The following is a 15,657-nucleotide window of genomic DNA, read 5'->3' on the forward strand; positions in this document are numbered from 1 at the left end:
GCTATTGTGTTTGACAGCTTGCGAATACAATTTGTAGTTTTAGCAAGGGCACAAGATCTTTATTCACGTGACCTGAATAGTACGTCGGTAGTTTTGCAGTGTTATAGAGTTACGACACCTACTTAAACCCAGTATGAAACAATGTAGACAACTGAATGCTATGTATCAACCTTTGGGTCTTTTTTAATTACAGTTCTTGGAATTTTGCGTGAATGTACCTTGAAGCCGTGCCGCTATGATGACTTCAGAAGGACACTAATCAATTATCTGGAGCGAAGTTTTCTAAAATCATATTCCCAATTGTCAAATTTTAACGCGAAGTACATGCGAAAAACGACTTCATCTGATACTCACCTTCGACCTTCAAAAGGGACAGTACTTTTACTGCAGAAATAGCACAAGTGTTGAATCTGGGTCATCTTTTTAGGAGATTACCCTGATTTCTTGTGTAATACAGAGATTGATGATATATCCCTCTACATAGTCTTATCTATATCTCTTCTCCTCTATCTCTAGTCTATCTAGATGTAGTCAGTAGAAGGTGTCCTTCTACTAGTGGCTATCGATCCTTATATACGTGTCTTGAAACATGAGAGTTAGAGATCTGGAATATTCGATAATCGGGTAACCCATTATCGTCAACACACCCCCGTAACTCGATATGTTTAAAGGTACTATATCAACCATCCATTTGTTAATCGATTGAATCTCTTTGCTGACAATACTTTCGTCAGTATATCCGCTACATTTTGTTCTGTAGGAATATATGTGAAATCACATAGACCTTCATTATGTTTTTCTCTTAATTCCATTGTTCTTGTAAACGTAGGTTTGAATGGGGACACAGTGGAGTTAGGGTTGGTGATCCTACCTAACGCAGGTTTGTTATCTGATAGTAGTCTAACTCTTGGTCTCTTTCCTGTTAAGGTGAATAACAATGCACTTATTGCAAAGTCGAACTTCGTAGCTTCTTTCATCGCACATATCTCAGCACCAGTAGATGAATCACATACATAACTTGATTTTGTCGATCTGGCCGAAATTTTGTGACCGTAGATCTCGTAAAACCATCCTAGTCTGGACTTTCCTTCAGGTTCGCATCTATCCGATGCATCAGATATTATTGTGAATTCATAGTCTACTGGAGTCTTGTTTTTTGTCCATACTAGACGCTTTTCCTTTGTGTTCCAGAAGTATTGTACTGACTCGTTTGCCCATTTCATGACTTCATCAGTGGGGTACAATTGATACTGAGCAAGAACATTTACGTGATATAATGCTTCAAACCTAAATTTATGTGCAACATATGATAGTAATCCCACTACTTGTTGTAGCTTCTTCACATTTGACTTGTAATCCTTTTCGGTTACATAAAGATTCTTATCCACCTTTGGTGGTTCGGAACTTGAGGAAACTGGAGCTTGGTTGTACCTAGAACCTTCTCTCAGTGGTAAATTCAAAAGCGGTAATTTGTGAGACAATATGTCTAACATTCCGAATTTCATGTATCCATTTCTTTTGTATTCCAAGTCTAGTCCAAGTATATCGTACCTGGCGGTTCCATCTTCTCCCATTTTACCATCATGAACGAGTTTTGTCTCGTATGTCGATCTTAGTTGTTCTAAGAATCTTTCTATTTCTTGCGTATCCTTCCCGGTAACAATGATGTCATCGACAAAGATGCAAACGATGATGGACAATGGTGGTTCTTTTGTGAACACACAGGACCATATTTTATCCTCTTTCAGGCCACATCTTTCCTTAAGGAACGAAGTGATTGTCCCGTACCAATTTGCACCACTCTGCTTTAATCCATAAAGAGACTTCCTTAATCTGAATGCTTTATTTGGCATTTTCATATGAGGAGGGGTTCTTATATACAGTTCCTCTTTGAGGTCTGCATACAAATAAGCAGCAGTGATGTCTAACTGTTTGACAATCATGTTTTCTTCGAGTGCTACGCTCAATATTGTCATTAGAGCATAATGGTGTATGGTATTGGACTCTAGATGTTTCTCATATGTAGACCAGTGTTGCAGGTCTCCCCTTACTACTAGTCTGCATTTCTTTCTACCATCTCTTTTGGTAGTAAATATGAACATTGTGTTCAATAGTTTGTGTGGTTCAATTGACTTTATATCAACCTCTGTTGTATCCCATGTACCTCTTCTCATGAGTTGTGCGATCTCACTGTCGTAAGCTTCCTTGAAGGCTTCCCTCTCTTGATGGTTACTGTTCTTTGTTATTGCTTGTGAATAAGATAAAGAACGATCGATCTTCGTGTTTGGTAAAGACCTAACCATTTTCAGTGAGTTCACTAATGGGATCTTCACACGATTTTCGTGCTTTATGTTGTCGTAGGTCTGTACAGGATTTTCCTGTATCAGCATGTTTACGATGGCATCGATTTGATGTTCATGATTTTGATCCGACTTCGAATCATTAATCTTCAGCTCTGTTTTAGTACAGCTGATAATACCCATTATTTGTTTATCTGGGTTACTTAGATCGCCTATGTCAGATCCTCCACCCCCGTACAGAGAGTCCGTAGATTGAAGTTCAATCGAGGAATCTCTGTATTTGGCAGATAATTTGTCATAGAGTGATCGGCGTTCCTCCTCATTGAGTGAAGAGGTATCTGTGGTGTCGTCGTTATGCGACAAGTGTTCAGGTATAGGTGAACATTGTTCTGGGGACGCCTTAGTGTTCGGCCTTTTGGTAGAGACACCAAGTTCATCCCGTTGCGCTGGTCGTTTGCCATTCTCGGCAGGAACATGCTTTGTCGGATGCTTTACCGACCGTGCTTCCTCCTCCATTAGTCGCTCTTGACTAATAAATATGTTATTGGGAGGTGATGCAGGGGATAGCGCAACTGGAAGTGTTTCCTGTACTTCCTGTGGTGATTGCGATGGTACGTCCGAAGAATTTCGAACTGGGTATCTCGAATCCTTTCCTAATGTATGGGTCGCTATACCCTTTTGAAACTCGTTCTTATGAGTTCTTAGGTAATTACCATGAGTCTCAGTTGAGTCGGACTCTGGTTGTTGGGGTTCGTCAGTAGGATCCCGCTCTTGGGATATATAATCCTGTTCACGCTGATTCCTGTGCGTGATATGACGTTGTGAATCTGTAGATGGATCGTTTGATCTCTGTCTTACGATGTCATCTACTTGATTCAAGGTATCAAGGTTTTCCTCGCTATTGAGGTAGTCACCTTGGATGGTGTTAATGATTTTATAGTTAGTAGTCTCCATAGTTTGCTTTGAACTAGGATCGTAGAAAGTATAGCCATAGGATTGTTTGGCTGGGTGTAGTGCATAAACTATTTTACCTCGTGGCAACGTTTTCTTGCCAGTGTTATAGTATACTACCACCGGTTGCCCAAATGGTAATATCTTGTTGATAGCGATACCGCCGAGACCTGCTGCCATATTCGGAGATCCGTCGAGTTTTCTCATATGCATCGAATTCCGAACGATAACTGCAAATTCAGCTGCATCGTACCATAAAAATTCTGGAAGGTTGGCACTTGCTAGAAGTGTTCTAGCATCATCTAATAATGTACGGTTGAGCCTTTCAGCTACTCCGTTTGAACGTTTATCGCCTGTAGACGTATATTTTCCTTCTATACCAAATTCATCCAATAGGTCTCGGACCATTCGTCCAGTATATTGGGAGCCTTGATCCATTAGGATCTCCTTTACTCGAACTCCCTGTTGTGTTCTTATATTTGATATTAGTTTCCGCATGATAGCAGACACTTGATGTTCTGAGGCCAGGGACATTGGGAATATCCATCGATACTTTGTTACCTCATCACTAAACGTTATTAGATAGTTCGGTGGGATAGTGTTATCCTCTCGGAATGGACCCATGATATCAGTATGAAGATATTCAAACTTTTTGAACTTCTTCATATAAACGTCTCTACTATCTGTGAAGTGATCATGGAATTTCCCTTTACCAATGTTACAATATTGGCAAGTAAACGAGTTCATATCAGACCAATCTATGTCTTCAAGTTTTATGAATCGTATATCACCATTGGAGATTGATTTCCTAATTTGTTTTATATTGACGTGTGCCAATAAGTTATGTATGAACTCTAATGACCATTTTTTCTTAGGTACTGTGTTCTCTCTTATGTGACACAACGAAATACTTACCGGGGAATCGTCATCGGCTGGCGAGTGGATATTTGTCTCATTTAGAACCAGATACTCACTCGATAGCCAATAGAATCCATTTCGGTGAATAATATCGATATTGATATTGTGATCCTGGACTAGCATCTTTCTTTGGTAGAAATCTACCGTAATCTTTTGTTTAGCTGTTAATTGCATTACGCTTAAAATATTTGAGGGTGTTTCTTCTGAGTATACAGCCGGGAATTGAACTACTACGTTATTGGATAAACGTAATATCAATATTCCTTCGCCCATAGTGTTTAATGTTCCCATGTTGGCGGCTGTTATGTTTCTTGTAATGTTGCTGGTGTAGTTGTGGAGTAGTTTCAAGTCAGTAACCACTGATATTTGTGCTCCCGTGTCAAGCATGAGGTCATATTTGCCAGACACTATGTCTATGGGATCAGCTTGAATAAGTGGTACTGAATCAATGCCTAAGATTAGCTACAGTTTTGGATTCGTTTTTGTCGTCAACCTTAGGTGTGCTTTGTTTAACGTTGGACTTCTTGGTGAAGTTTTTGTTGTTGTTTGGTTTATTGCTAAACTTGTTGTAAGGTTTATGAACCTTTTTACCGACATCGTTGGTTCTCATACTTTCATTTCTGTGGAGATAGAACTTCTCGTCGGCTATTTTTTCACGAATCTCTGCAATTATGTGAGTTAATCTTGGTTCTAAGTGTGCAAAGTTATGAAATCTTCCATTTCTATCCTTTGTCACCATCATTCCTTCGATTGCCCGTTCAACCAATAGCGGTTCTAGAGATGGCAATCGTGCTAATTCCAGTCTTTCATTGAAGTTTTGTAAAATTCTTTCCACATTTTCCAATTTATAATATTTCTGTAATCTGAAACCACAGATTTCTTCATACAATCTTTCAGGGTCATACTTGACTCTTGTGTATGTCAAGACGTTCAATAAACGATCATCTGAGGTATATAAACCCTCGAGCTCATGCTCCAACCATGTTGGCATTTTAGATATGTGTACACATTGTTCATTGACATCCCGTAACCAGAATCTCTGGTTTGCAGTAAGGGACTTAGGAAGCTTAAGTTCCTTAGGTGTCATGGCATTATCAACGTTATGACGGTGAAGGTAACGGTATAGATCAATTAACCATGACTGATACATTTCTTCATTTTCGACGATTGTTATTGCTATCTGATGTTCAGCAGAGGAGTCAGGAATACCTCTAATTATCATATACTTTCCTTTAATCATACCCTCAGGTTCTTCATCTGGTAATACTTCTTTGATGTTCACCGTTTGGAACATCCCTTTCGAGTTTATGAACATCTTGCGATATTCCTCTGGATCGTAGAACGCGGCGCTACCATGTTGAATCTGGGTCATCTTTTTAGGAGATTACCCTGATTTCTTGTGTAATACAGAGATTGATGATATATCCCTCTACATAGTCTTATCTATATCTCTTCTCCTCTATCTCTAGTCTATCTAGATGTAGTCAGTAGAAGGTGTCCTTCTACTAGTGGCTATCGATCCTTATATACGTGTCTTGAAGCATGAGAGTTAGAGATCTGGAATATTCGATAATCGGGTAACCCATTATCGTCAACAACAAGTACACGTGATCAAAAATAGACAACTTTTTTTTTTTTTTTTTTTTTTCCAAAAATCTATGTGGGCGCGACTGTCAACATTATGATTTCTTTTTCTAGAGCATCTTAATAGCCAAAAATTTTCCCAACTCATCGCCTCTTCCCAGCGTAACATCGTTAAAGACATCGTTCATCGCTGTAGTCAAAAGCTTATCGAATCAGCTACTAAAACATTGTATATTGTTGAGTAAATTAACCCATCAATATATTTAACCTGCCAACGAAATGTCTAACGATAAATCCCAGGTTAAGCTACGTTTTTTCACTCGTGAAGAGGATGAAACATTGCATGTTAATGACACTCCAATATACGCACCAGTCAGTCTAAAGAGATATGGTCTTTCTGAGATTGTTAATCATTTGTTGGAACTACCAAAATCTGTACCATTTGATTTCCTTATTGATGGGGAACTTTTGAGAACTTCTCTTCAAGAATATTTGACCAAGAAAGGTCTCTCATCGGAAAACTTTTTGAATGTTGAATATACCAGAGCAGTTCTTCCACCTTCATACCTCTCCAGTTTCGATAATGAGGACTGGGTTAGTGCTCTTGATGTCGGAAGCAATTACATTTACAGCGGTTCTTATGATGGTATTGTGAGAACATACAATTTGTCCGGTAAGGTCGAAAAGCAATACAGTGGTCATTCTGGCCCTATTAGAGCTGTACGCTACATTTCTAACACTAGATTGGTATCTGCAGGTAACGATCGTACTTTACGTCTATGGAAAACTAAAAACGATGATTTGAAGGCCATCGATGAAGAAGAGGTGGAAGATGGTAAAACTCTTGCTATCTTAGAAGGTCACAAGGCTCCTATCGTTTCCATAGATGTCTCAAAGGACCGTATCCTATCTGCATCTTACGATAATGCAGTCGGTTTATGGTCAACTAACTACAAGGAAATGACAGTTATTGATCCAATGGAAGATTTAGGAAATAATGTGTCTTCTGCTGCAAAGAAGAGAAGAAAGCTAACTCTAAAGGATGGATCAATCAGAAGAAGAGCTCCTTTGTCATTACTAGAATCGCATTCTGCTCCAGTAGAGGCTGTCCTCTTTGATAATTTAGACCAAACTGTTGGTTATTCCGTATCACAGGATCACACAATCAAAACCTGGGATCTAATAACATCTAAGTGTGTCGATACCAAGACTACCTCATATTCTTTACTATCTATTGCTCAATTGCCGAAATTAAACCTTTTGGCATGTGGTTCTAGTGCAAGACATATCACTCTTCATGATCCTCGTGTAGATTCATCCTCAAAAATCACACAACAACAGCTAATTGGTCACAAGAATTTTGTAGTTGCATTGGATACTTGTCCTGAAAATGAATATATGTTGTGCTCAGCTTCTCACGATGGTACTGTCAAAGTTTGGGATGTTAGATCGAACTCCGCCATGTACACCATAACAAGAGAAGATAAATCTGTAGTAAAGGGCGTCAACGACAAGGTTTTTGACGTCAAATGGGCACAAGGTGTGGGCATCATTAGCGGTGGCCAGGATAAGAAGATTCAAATTAATAAGGGTGACAACATTTTCAGTAATTAAATTTAACTTGTATATTATTACACAGTCATGAACTCCCCTTAAGATAGAGAAAAGTCATCAAATATATTGTCCGATTTCAGCGAAATATTATTTTGTTAGATCATGGAAATATAATTTGTAATTGAAGTATATGTAGCCTATTTTTTCAACTCGGAATGAAACTTGACTAAACCATAAAATCCTTGGTATAGTGATTCATAGTCTGTTAGATATCCATTCAAATCTTTTATGTTCACTTCATTTGAATGATCTTTCCACCCACGAATATTACGCAATTTTGTTAATTCTCCAAATGTCAGTTGTACAAGAGGTTTGGTCCCATACTTTAAAGGACCTATGTTTATCCAATGCAAAGGCATGTTGCTGAATTTAGAGAGATTCTCAATTGAACTAAAGTATTCAAACAGATTTTCCGCTGTATCTATGAAAAACGCTGAACATATTACAATGTTTTTATACTTCTTATCAGGTTTATAACAACAAAAGTCACCAAAATGCACAGTTAGGTTGTCGGGCTTTTTAAAAGTGTTTAAATTAATGTGGTATTTTCGGGTCTGATTTTTTGTCTCCTGTTGTCCACTATAGTATTGATAGAATGGACTTATGTCTATTTCTTCAGTCCCACCAAGAACAAATTCGTTGCACAAGTACATTAGAGGGGAATACTCAATGGAATCAACTGATGCTTGAGGAAACTTAAGGGATATTTCGTAGGCAATCCTTCCACACCCAGAACCTGGAACAATAATCAAGGTGTCTTTATCTACTTGACAATTATTCAAAGACTTCTGGATATAATCAATAAGTGGCTTACGTTCAATATCGAATTTATCGCTCCAATCTCTTACAATATGACACATAGCTTCATTGACACGACTTTGGTTACTATTTTTTGATATTTGAATGGAGTTTATTGAATCATGCTTCAAAGTTTTGGTATCGTTGTCCCATGTATAACCTGTATCTTTCAATATAGATTCAATCGTTGAATTAAATTCATTATTGATAATCAATTGCTTTAAAGTAAACTCCACCACTTTACTCAAAGTGTTATAATTCAATACAATAGATTTATCTACTTCACTTATTTTATGAAAGTAGTTGATAGCATAAAGCTGCTCTATTAGATCATTAGGTAGTTTCGTTGCCCTATGATATATAACCGCATTTTGCCTTACGGCCCTAATTTTGAATTCATTCAAACTAACCAAAGAGGAGGCAATCTCTTTCAAAGACTGCTGCTTGGTGAAATATTTGGACTCTGTAAGTTTGAAATTTGCTGAAACAGAAGGATATATTTGGAGGTTATTTATCGACTTTTCTATTTTGGAAACTAGCCAATTTTTGAATACTTTATTTCTAGTCAACGATGCCATCCCAAGAGATATGATTATAACAATTAAAGTGCTATAGGATTCCATAATACACGGAGGTTACTAACTCTTAATGAAAACTTCAATAATCATCTTTTTTGCCTATGTGAAGTTTATAACTCTCTCCGTACAATTAAATTTACAATGGTTATTGAACAAACCTTAAAAATGCTAAAACAAAATATGTTATGAAAGATTTTAATTAAAAATTGCAAATCACAATAAATTATTTAAAAAAACTCGACTAACAAAAAGTTAATATTACATAGACTTGTATGGTTGAACGATTCTAATATATTCCTTGAATATATTTCAAGCTGGTATCAAAATAAGCTAATACTACTGGAATTAATATATATCTATCTAGGTAAAGTGTATCGTAGAAAAGTCCGGAAAATAGGGAATTAAGAATACGAATCAGAGAAGAATTTGTAACAAATGAAAGTTGGCAAAAACTTACGAAACTTCTCGTCCCTCATTCCTTGGAAAAAAGGTATACATAAAATTTCTGTTAACAACCATCTGCCCAAGATTATAGGGAGTTAAATGTATGCTACGAGAAATGATTGCAATCGCAATTTAATGAATTAAAATTGAAGAGTGTAAATCATGAAAGATGAAATAAAAGTCTCATTAAGAATATACTTCGTGCCGCTAAACTTTATCTGAATTTTCATCTCGATTCTCATTAATTGGTTGTATCAAAAGAGAATTGCTGTGCGTATTGCTTTGGTCGTTATCTCTTTCTGCACTCTCATTTGATACAGTTGTTTCATAAGTTGTAACTCGAGTTAGAGCTTCCGCAGCATCTTCTGTACTATTATTGTTAATATTATTATCTTTGGCAAGTTTGCCTTCCTGTTCATATCGAACTTTATGAGTAATAACTTCTTCATTGCTTACAACTCTGTTAATTATTGCGGAATGTTGAGCTTCATTATCTTCTTCAGCCTGTGCTTCCATATCTTCTACACTGAAGCCAAATTGAGAAATGCTTCTCATCTTTGGACCAAAACGCTCAAACAGCCATGGGATTGGGATCATAGCAATGCAAATGAAACCGAACAAAGAACTTGCCCAATCAATTCCAAGGTTATTGTACATTTGAACTGTGAACAATGGGAAGACACATGATACGACATATCTCAACATATTGTTAGCAGCCATTGCTGAAGCGACAACTAATGGTGGGTAAGAGGTGGAAAAGTATATGATGACAGAGAAAAAGATAAGGATCAAACCAAAACCAAATGGCACACCGGCGGCGGTTGGAGCCATCCAGTGCACAGATTCTCTTGCAGTCCAGCCTAACCAGAATAAACCTATAGGTAAGGCAATTGAGCCAATTTTAGTAATGTTCAAAAAGACTTCTGGAGTCAATGGCTTAAGGTTACCGTCTTCATCTCTGTGACCTCTTGTAGGGCTAGTACGCATGCTATCTGGGTGTGGGCTATCTGGAATTGATGCTGGAGCCTTTGGGAAGAAATAACGGCGATCATACCAAACATAGAAAACTGCGCCAATCCATAAACCGATACCTATACCGATAAATGGTAAACCAGAAACACCAATGGACATTCTGTAGACACCACGGAAGATAACTGGGTAGGCTTCGAAAAACCCGAAAAGAACAGCAAAAATGAATGCAACATAAATAGAGAACACAAGAACAATTGGTTCGACGAACAACATCTTTATTGGCCTGAAAACAGTAATTGTCATGGTCATTTTCAAGAAAGCGCGAAGCTCTTCTTTGCTTGGTTTCTTGATGTTCAAATTACGCTTTTTCGCACGTTTTATTAGCAACACAGTTTTGTTAGTTTCTGGCATTAGTATAATGAATGGCATAATCAGACCACCAGCGAAAAGTTGAATCCAAACAGCCCATCTCCAGGTTTCCTTCTCAGTTGCAAAACCACCAATGATAGGGGAGATGACGGGCCCCAAGAAAGGAGCAGTACAGAAGAAGGCCATGGCCACGGAAATCTCATCGATATCAAAAATATCGACAATGGTACCGGAAGCAATTGACAACGCAGGTGAACCAAACACACCGGACAAAAATCTGAGGGGTAAGATCATTCTCATATGACCGTTGGACAAACCAACACCCATTGTAAAAAGCATAGAAAGAGGTAAAGAAAACAAGTAGACTGGTTTACGTCCAAAAACTTCACTCAAAGGAGCACCGATAACGGTTGAAAGTCCTAAAAGATAAAAAGTTAAACCAGACAACGCCAGGGTTTGGCTTATCCCATATCTGACCACCAGATCTGGAACACCTGTAACGAAAAGGGACGATCCCATAGTCACGACCAAACATAATATGGCAGCAGTCATAGTGGTGTACCATTTCTTCCAAGCTGGCCAGTTGTGTGGGTTATCAAGATCATCTGGTCCATCCCAGTCGAGGTCTTTTGGATCTATTAAAACGTCATTTTTGGTCTCCTTAGTGTCTGCAACAGATCCACTAGAAGACATATCTTAGTTAATAGCAAGCAGACTGTTCAGTTTGATGCTTCTCCGTTGGAACTCGGTTTGGATATAAAACTAGACAGTTAGGGTTTGGTCCCATAAAAACACATCGAACAAACATTCGATCGAACTTAAACCATCATGCAAGGATATCCAATATATATATATATATATGTATATAATAATAATAATAATAACAAGAATAATAATGGGAGGAAAGAGCAGCAAATTCTGTGCAAAACGGTTACATGGGGATGTACGTTCGTGTCGTTTCACCACAGCCGCACCAGGGAGAATTCAGTTATCTACAATTTTTCCACCAGTCTAGAAGAGTTTCGACAATGATAGCTGCTCTTTTCCATCCAAAAGGATACATCAGATCCACGCTGCTTAAGGTTATTTTCCATTCAAGAACAATGAATGGATGTCGAAAAGCATCGCGTTGCTCTACATGGTAACAAACTGCGGATGGTGGTACTTTTCGAACGTCAACATGAAGTTTGAAGACATCTTGGCGAAGGGAATTCCGTCTCCTCTAAGAAAGACGCAGTTGCGCGGCCTTTGCTCTTTGAAAAAAGGAATCAGAAAACACAGAACAAATAAACAATAGAATAGACCGACTCTATATGCTAAGAGCGCAGCTAAAGATACGAGAGATGCAAGAAGGACCTATTATAGGCACAGGAAACGGAACGGATAGGCACATTAAGGGTGACAGGCGGAAGGCTGCAGGTGTATATAGGGGTGTTCCTCCGGGATCTAAGTTCAAAACATAATTATGTTCCACGCACTGTGGTTTTGACTGAACCTGGATTCTTGTTCACTTCCGCCCGGCTCCTCCGTTTTTCCTGTTCTCTACGCTGTTCTGAAATGCAAGAGCGGAACGGAAAAAACGCCATCGGCAAATACCCTTTTCCTAATCTGCCGTTTCTTTTCGTTTCTGAAAATTTCTCGTTAGATCTGGGGCTTCGAGGAGACATATAATTTATGATAATAATAATAATGGTAATTAATACCCTTCCTTCAAAATTTAAGGGAAAAAAAATAAACCGTTAATTTTATTGCACGTGACTTCAGAAATTTGTCTAGACGCAAGGGCACGGTGCTGGACTAGCGTTCAGACCCAGAGAAGAAAAGGTTGTTCTGCACGCGTTTACGTGTGTACACCATCATTATGTCATATTCAGACACACATTCTCACGCACACCCCGTCTCCGTCTCCGTTTCCGTCTCTCTGTCATCTCTGCCAACTGGAAGTTTATTTGTTCAGTACTGTTGTAAAAGACTGTAGTCACGTGATCTATTTTTTTGGACCTGCGGATCGTGAATGTACGTAATATAAAAATGTATTTGGAAAAAGTCGTCAAAGAAACGAAGCTTGAGTGAAAATGAAGCCCGTTGATCTTCTTCGAGCCTTAAAAGACGATGTTTCCCGAAACACCGTCCAAGCATTCTGAACCATCATTAACAATCGCAATTCTATTTTTCTTTCAATAATTCCATGCAAGAAATTATTAATGTTTCGTTATCACACAGGTCGAATCATTTGATTTCGCAGTTTTATAATTGCTTGGAACCGCTATTGTACGATGCAGACCATGAGAACGACGTTTTCTTGAATCAGTCAGTGGACAAAGTTAACAAGACCGTCTCATATACTCCACGTGCACTTCTATGGGATGCTAAACTAGGGAACGGATCTCTAGGTACTTATCAGTACGTGTCTGAGAACGATCATGTCGATTCTTTGAAACGTGAAGATGATAAGAATGTCTTAAATACGGCACAAACTGTACAAACGCATGACAGAATTAGAAAATCTCCATACCAACTAGCATTAGACCAAGGCAATGCTCAGCTTCCTAAATTGAATGACGACATTGCGCAGTACTGGTCGGATTATAGCAAGTTGATATACGATCCAAGCAGTTTTAATCTATTACAGGATTGGTATCACGATTCAGAGCACCAATCCAATGCGCCAAATTTCCAAAACTTACATCAAGTGTACTTTGATAAATATGAGGTTGGTTTGGAACAATTTAAGGAACGATACTCCAATGATTTTTTCGATAATAATTTACACTTACAATTGGAAAAATGTGACAACTTACAAGGGTTCAATATTGTAACAGAAGTAGACGATGCGTGGGGAGGGTTTGCGGCATCATTATTAATGGAACTCAAAGATGAACTGCCAAAAGTTTCATATTTCACCTATGCTTGGAACAAGGATGATGTCGTTTCATTGAAAGAGCCGATCCACTCGACAAAAACCAAGTTCCAAGCACTCTGTAATAAAATCAGGGCCACCATTTCATTAGTACAGGAGTCTGATCTCTTCTTCCCAATTTATGCAGATTCTAAAAAATCATTCTGGCAATCTACTGGGGAAACAGTCTTGTTATTCGATTCAATCAATTCAATTTTCCACGGCTCAAGGAAGCATTCATCGACTGATATCAATGTAAGAAAAATGTCCCACCTAACTGATGTGCTTACATTAGGAGAGTCTAAAAGGAATATCGTTTCGAAACTTAATGTAGATCACTATACCTCGTACTCTTTTTATGAAAGATTACCTTACTACAAAAACTCTAAAGGCCAATCATCCTTCACATTTACAGAATGTGAAATAGATCGCGTTTGCCATGACAAGGCAACAAAATTCCATTTCAACACATATCCTTGGACAAATTCGGATACCGTTCCCGAATCTCATCGTGTCTGTACGGAAGCTATTTTGGGTGTCACAGAAAAATCGAGAGACGTTTTTAAGACTTGGGAAGATTTGGTTTCAAGGTATTTCCGCTACGATTCAGATAGAGAAGAATTGAAAGATAATCTTGCGACTATTTCCCAAGAATATGAACATGGGTTTTATGATGACGAAGACTCTGGTTTAGATATGTAACCACATGTACTTCTGTAATTTAAATATCTAAATATTTAATAAGCTACATTCTATAAAACTTGACATTCATATAATATTAGTTTTTTTTTTTTTTTTTTTTTTTTTTAATGCCAAATTAAACATCAAGAAACATGAAATACCAAGCTTAAAGCTCATTTCTTCTCATCGCAGCATGTTAGAAGCTGGAAAATCGAAAATCGAGAGAAGCTAAAATGCCTTATGTATAAACTTGGTTGTTGAGACGTTTCAATGATCAAGAAGATCATAAAAGATTGGATAATGCCAAGACCTAAGGTTATTGTAATCGCTGGAACAACTGGCGTTGGGAAGTCCGATTTGTCTATTCAGATTGCTACTAAATATAATGGCGAAGTCATCAACTCAGACTCTATGCAGATGTACAAGGGTATACCTGTGATAACAAACAAACATCCAATAGAAGAAAGAAATGGTGTCAAACATCACTTGATGAACCATGTTTCATGGGACGAAGAATACTATATTCATCGATTTGAGCAAGAGTGCACAGAAGCCATACAAGACATTCATAGTAGAGGTAAAATGCCTATAATAGTAGGCGGAACACACTACTATTTACAGACTCTCTTTAACAAGCGGGTTAATGAAAGGATACGGAATCCTAATGCAGAAGAAACAAAGATCTTAGACAGCAATGATGCGAAATTGGTTTACGATACTTTGAAATCAGTTGATCCAACAATAGCAAGTAAGTTCCATATCAATGACATTAGAAGGGTCAAGAGAATGTTAGAGATATACTACACCACGGGTGAAAAACCGAGTGAAGCGTTTGAGAAGCAAGACACATCTTTAAAATATGATACACTCTTTTTTTGGATATACAGCAAACCAGAAATTTTGGACAAAAGACTTGATTTAAGAGTTGATAAAATGATGGACTTAGGAGCTTTGGAGGAGATCAAGGAACTATATGCGTACTATAAAGAACATAAATTCACTGCTGAAAAATGTGAAAATGGTGTGTGGCAGGTAATTGGATTCAAAGAATTTTTACCGTGGCTAAATAACCCAGAAAACTGCGATTTTAATGCTTGTGTAGAAAAGATGAAAATCAGAACGAGACAATATGCTAAGAGGCAGGTTAAGTGGATTAAAAAAATGCTAATGCCAGATATTGATGGGAAAATATATATTTTAGATGCAACTGATCTAGAACAATGGAATGTCAATGTCTCTCAACGAGCCAGTTCAATTATCGAAGATTTTACTCAAGGGAGAAGTACAAAACTTCCGTACGCTCCCGAGATGTTGTCTTCCTTACTAATTCATGACTCACAAAATAGCCCAAAATTAAATGCGGATTGGAAGCAATATACTTGCGACATTTGTAAAGACAAGGACAACAAAAATCTCATTGCCATTGGCACTAAAAATTGGGAAATTCATTTGAAAAGTAGACGTCACAAAGCTAATATAAATAAACAGCATAAAAAACTAAACTTCGAAAAATGGCAGAAACGGAAAATCGAGGAAGTTGACCATTAAT

General features: G+C 37.8%; 7 protein-coding genes across 7 annotated transcripts; 3 read left to right on the plus strand and 4 right to left on the minus strand.

The window, feature by feature from the left end:
• Positions 1 to 674: 674 nt before the first annotated feature.
• TY1B-DR6 (uncharacterized protein) lies at positions 675 to 4,556 on the minus strand (the record flags this gene model as incomplete). The annotated part of the gene is made up of 1 exon (XM_022819728.1): positions 675 to 4,556. The coding sequence occupies one exon, from the start codon at positions 4,554 to 4,556 to the stop codon at positions 675 to 677; it is 3,882 nt and encodes a 1,293-aa protein (XP_022676265.1).
• Positions 4,557 to 4,614: 58 nt separating this feature from the next.
• On the minus strand, positions 4,615 to 5,541 carry KLMA_40421 (uncharacterized protein; the record flags this gene model as incomplete). Its single annotated transcript, XM_022819730.1, has 1 exon — positions 4,615 to 5,541. The coding sequence occupies one exon, from the start codon at positions 5,539 to 5,541 to the stop codon at positions 4,615 to 4,617; it is 927 nt and encodes a 308-aa protein (XP_022676266.1).
• Positions 5,542 to 6,032: 491 nt separating this feature from the next.
• YTM1 (Ytm1p) lies at positions 6,033 to 7,367 on the plus strand (the record flags this gene model as incomplete). Its single annotated transcript, XM_022819731.1, has 1 exon — positions 6,033 to 7,367. One exon carries the CDS (start codon positions 6,033 to 6,035, stop codon positions 7,365 to 7,367), a length of 1,335 nt encoding a protein of 444 aa, XP_022676267.1.
• A 137-nt stretch (positions 7,368 to 7,504) lies between these two features.
• KLMA_40423 (uncharacterized protein) lies at positions 7,505 to 8,788 on the minus strand (the record flags this gene model as incomplete). The annotated part of the gene is made up of 1 exon (XM_022819732.1): positions 7,505 to 8,788. The coding sequence occupies one exon, from the start codon at positions 8,786 to 8,788 to the stop codon at positions 7,505 to 7,507; it is 1,284 nt and encodes a 427-aa protein (XP_022676268.1).
• Positions 8,789 to 9,394: 606 nt separating this feature from the next.
• TPO4 (Tpo4p) lies at positions 9,395 to 11,221 on the minus strand (the record flags this gene model as incomplete). Its single annotated transcript, XM_022819733.1, has 1 exon — positions 9,395 to 11,221. One exon carries the CDS (start codon positions 11,219 to 11,221, stop codon positions 9,395 to 9,397), a length of 1,827 nt encoding a protein of 608 aa, XP_022676269.1.
• Positions 11,222 to 12,716: 1,495 nt separating this feature from the next.
• Positions 12,717 to 14,129, plus strand: DML1 (Dml1p; the record flags this gene model as incomplete). Its single annotated transcript, XM_022819734.1, has 1 exon — positions 12,717 to 14,129. The coding sequence occupies one exon, from the start codon at positions 12,717 to 12,719 to the stop codon at positions 14,127 to 14,129; it is 1,413 nt and encodes a 470-aa protein (XP_022676270.1).
• A 249-nt stretch (positions 14,130 to 14,378) lies between these two features.
• On the plus strand, positions 14,379 to 15,656 carry MOD5 (tRNA dimethylallyltransferase; the record flags this gene model as incomplete). Its single annotated transcript, XM_022819735.1, has 1 exon — positions 14,379 to 15,656. One exon carries the CDS (start codon positions 14,379 to 14,381, stop codon positions 15,654 to 15,656), a length of 1,278 nt encoding a protein of 425 aa, XP_022676271.1.
• Position 15,657: the final 1 nt, after the last annotated feature.

This window comes from Kluyveromyces marxianus, chromosome 4 (genome assembly GCF_001417885.1).
Source record: "Kluyveromyces marxianus DMKU3-1042 DNA, complete genome, chromosome 4".
Classification (NCBI taxonomy): Eukaryota; Fungi; Ascomycota; class Saccharomycetes; order Saccharomycetales; family Saccharomycetaceae; genus Kluyveromyces; species Kluyveromyces marxianus.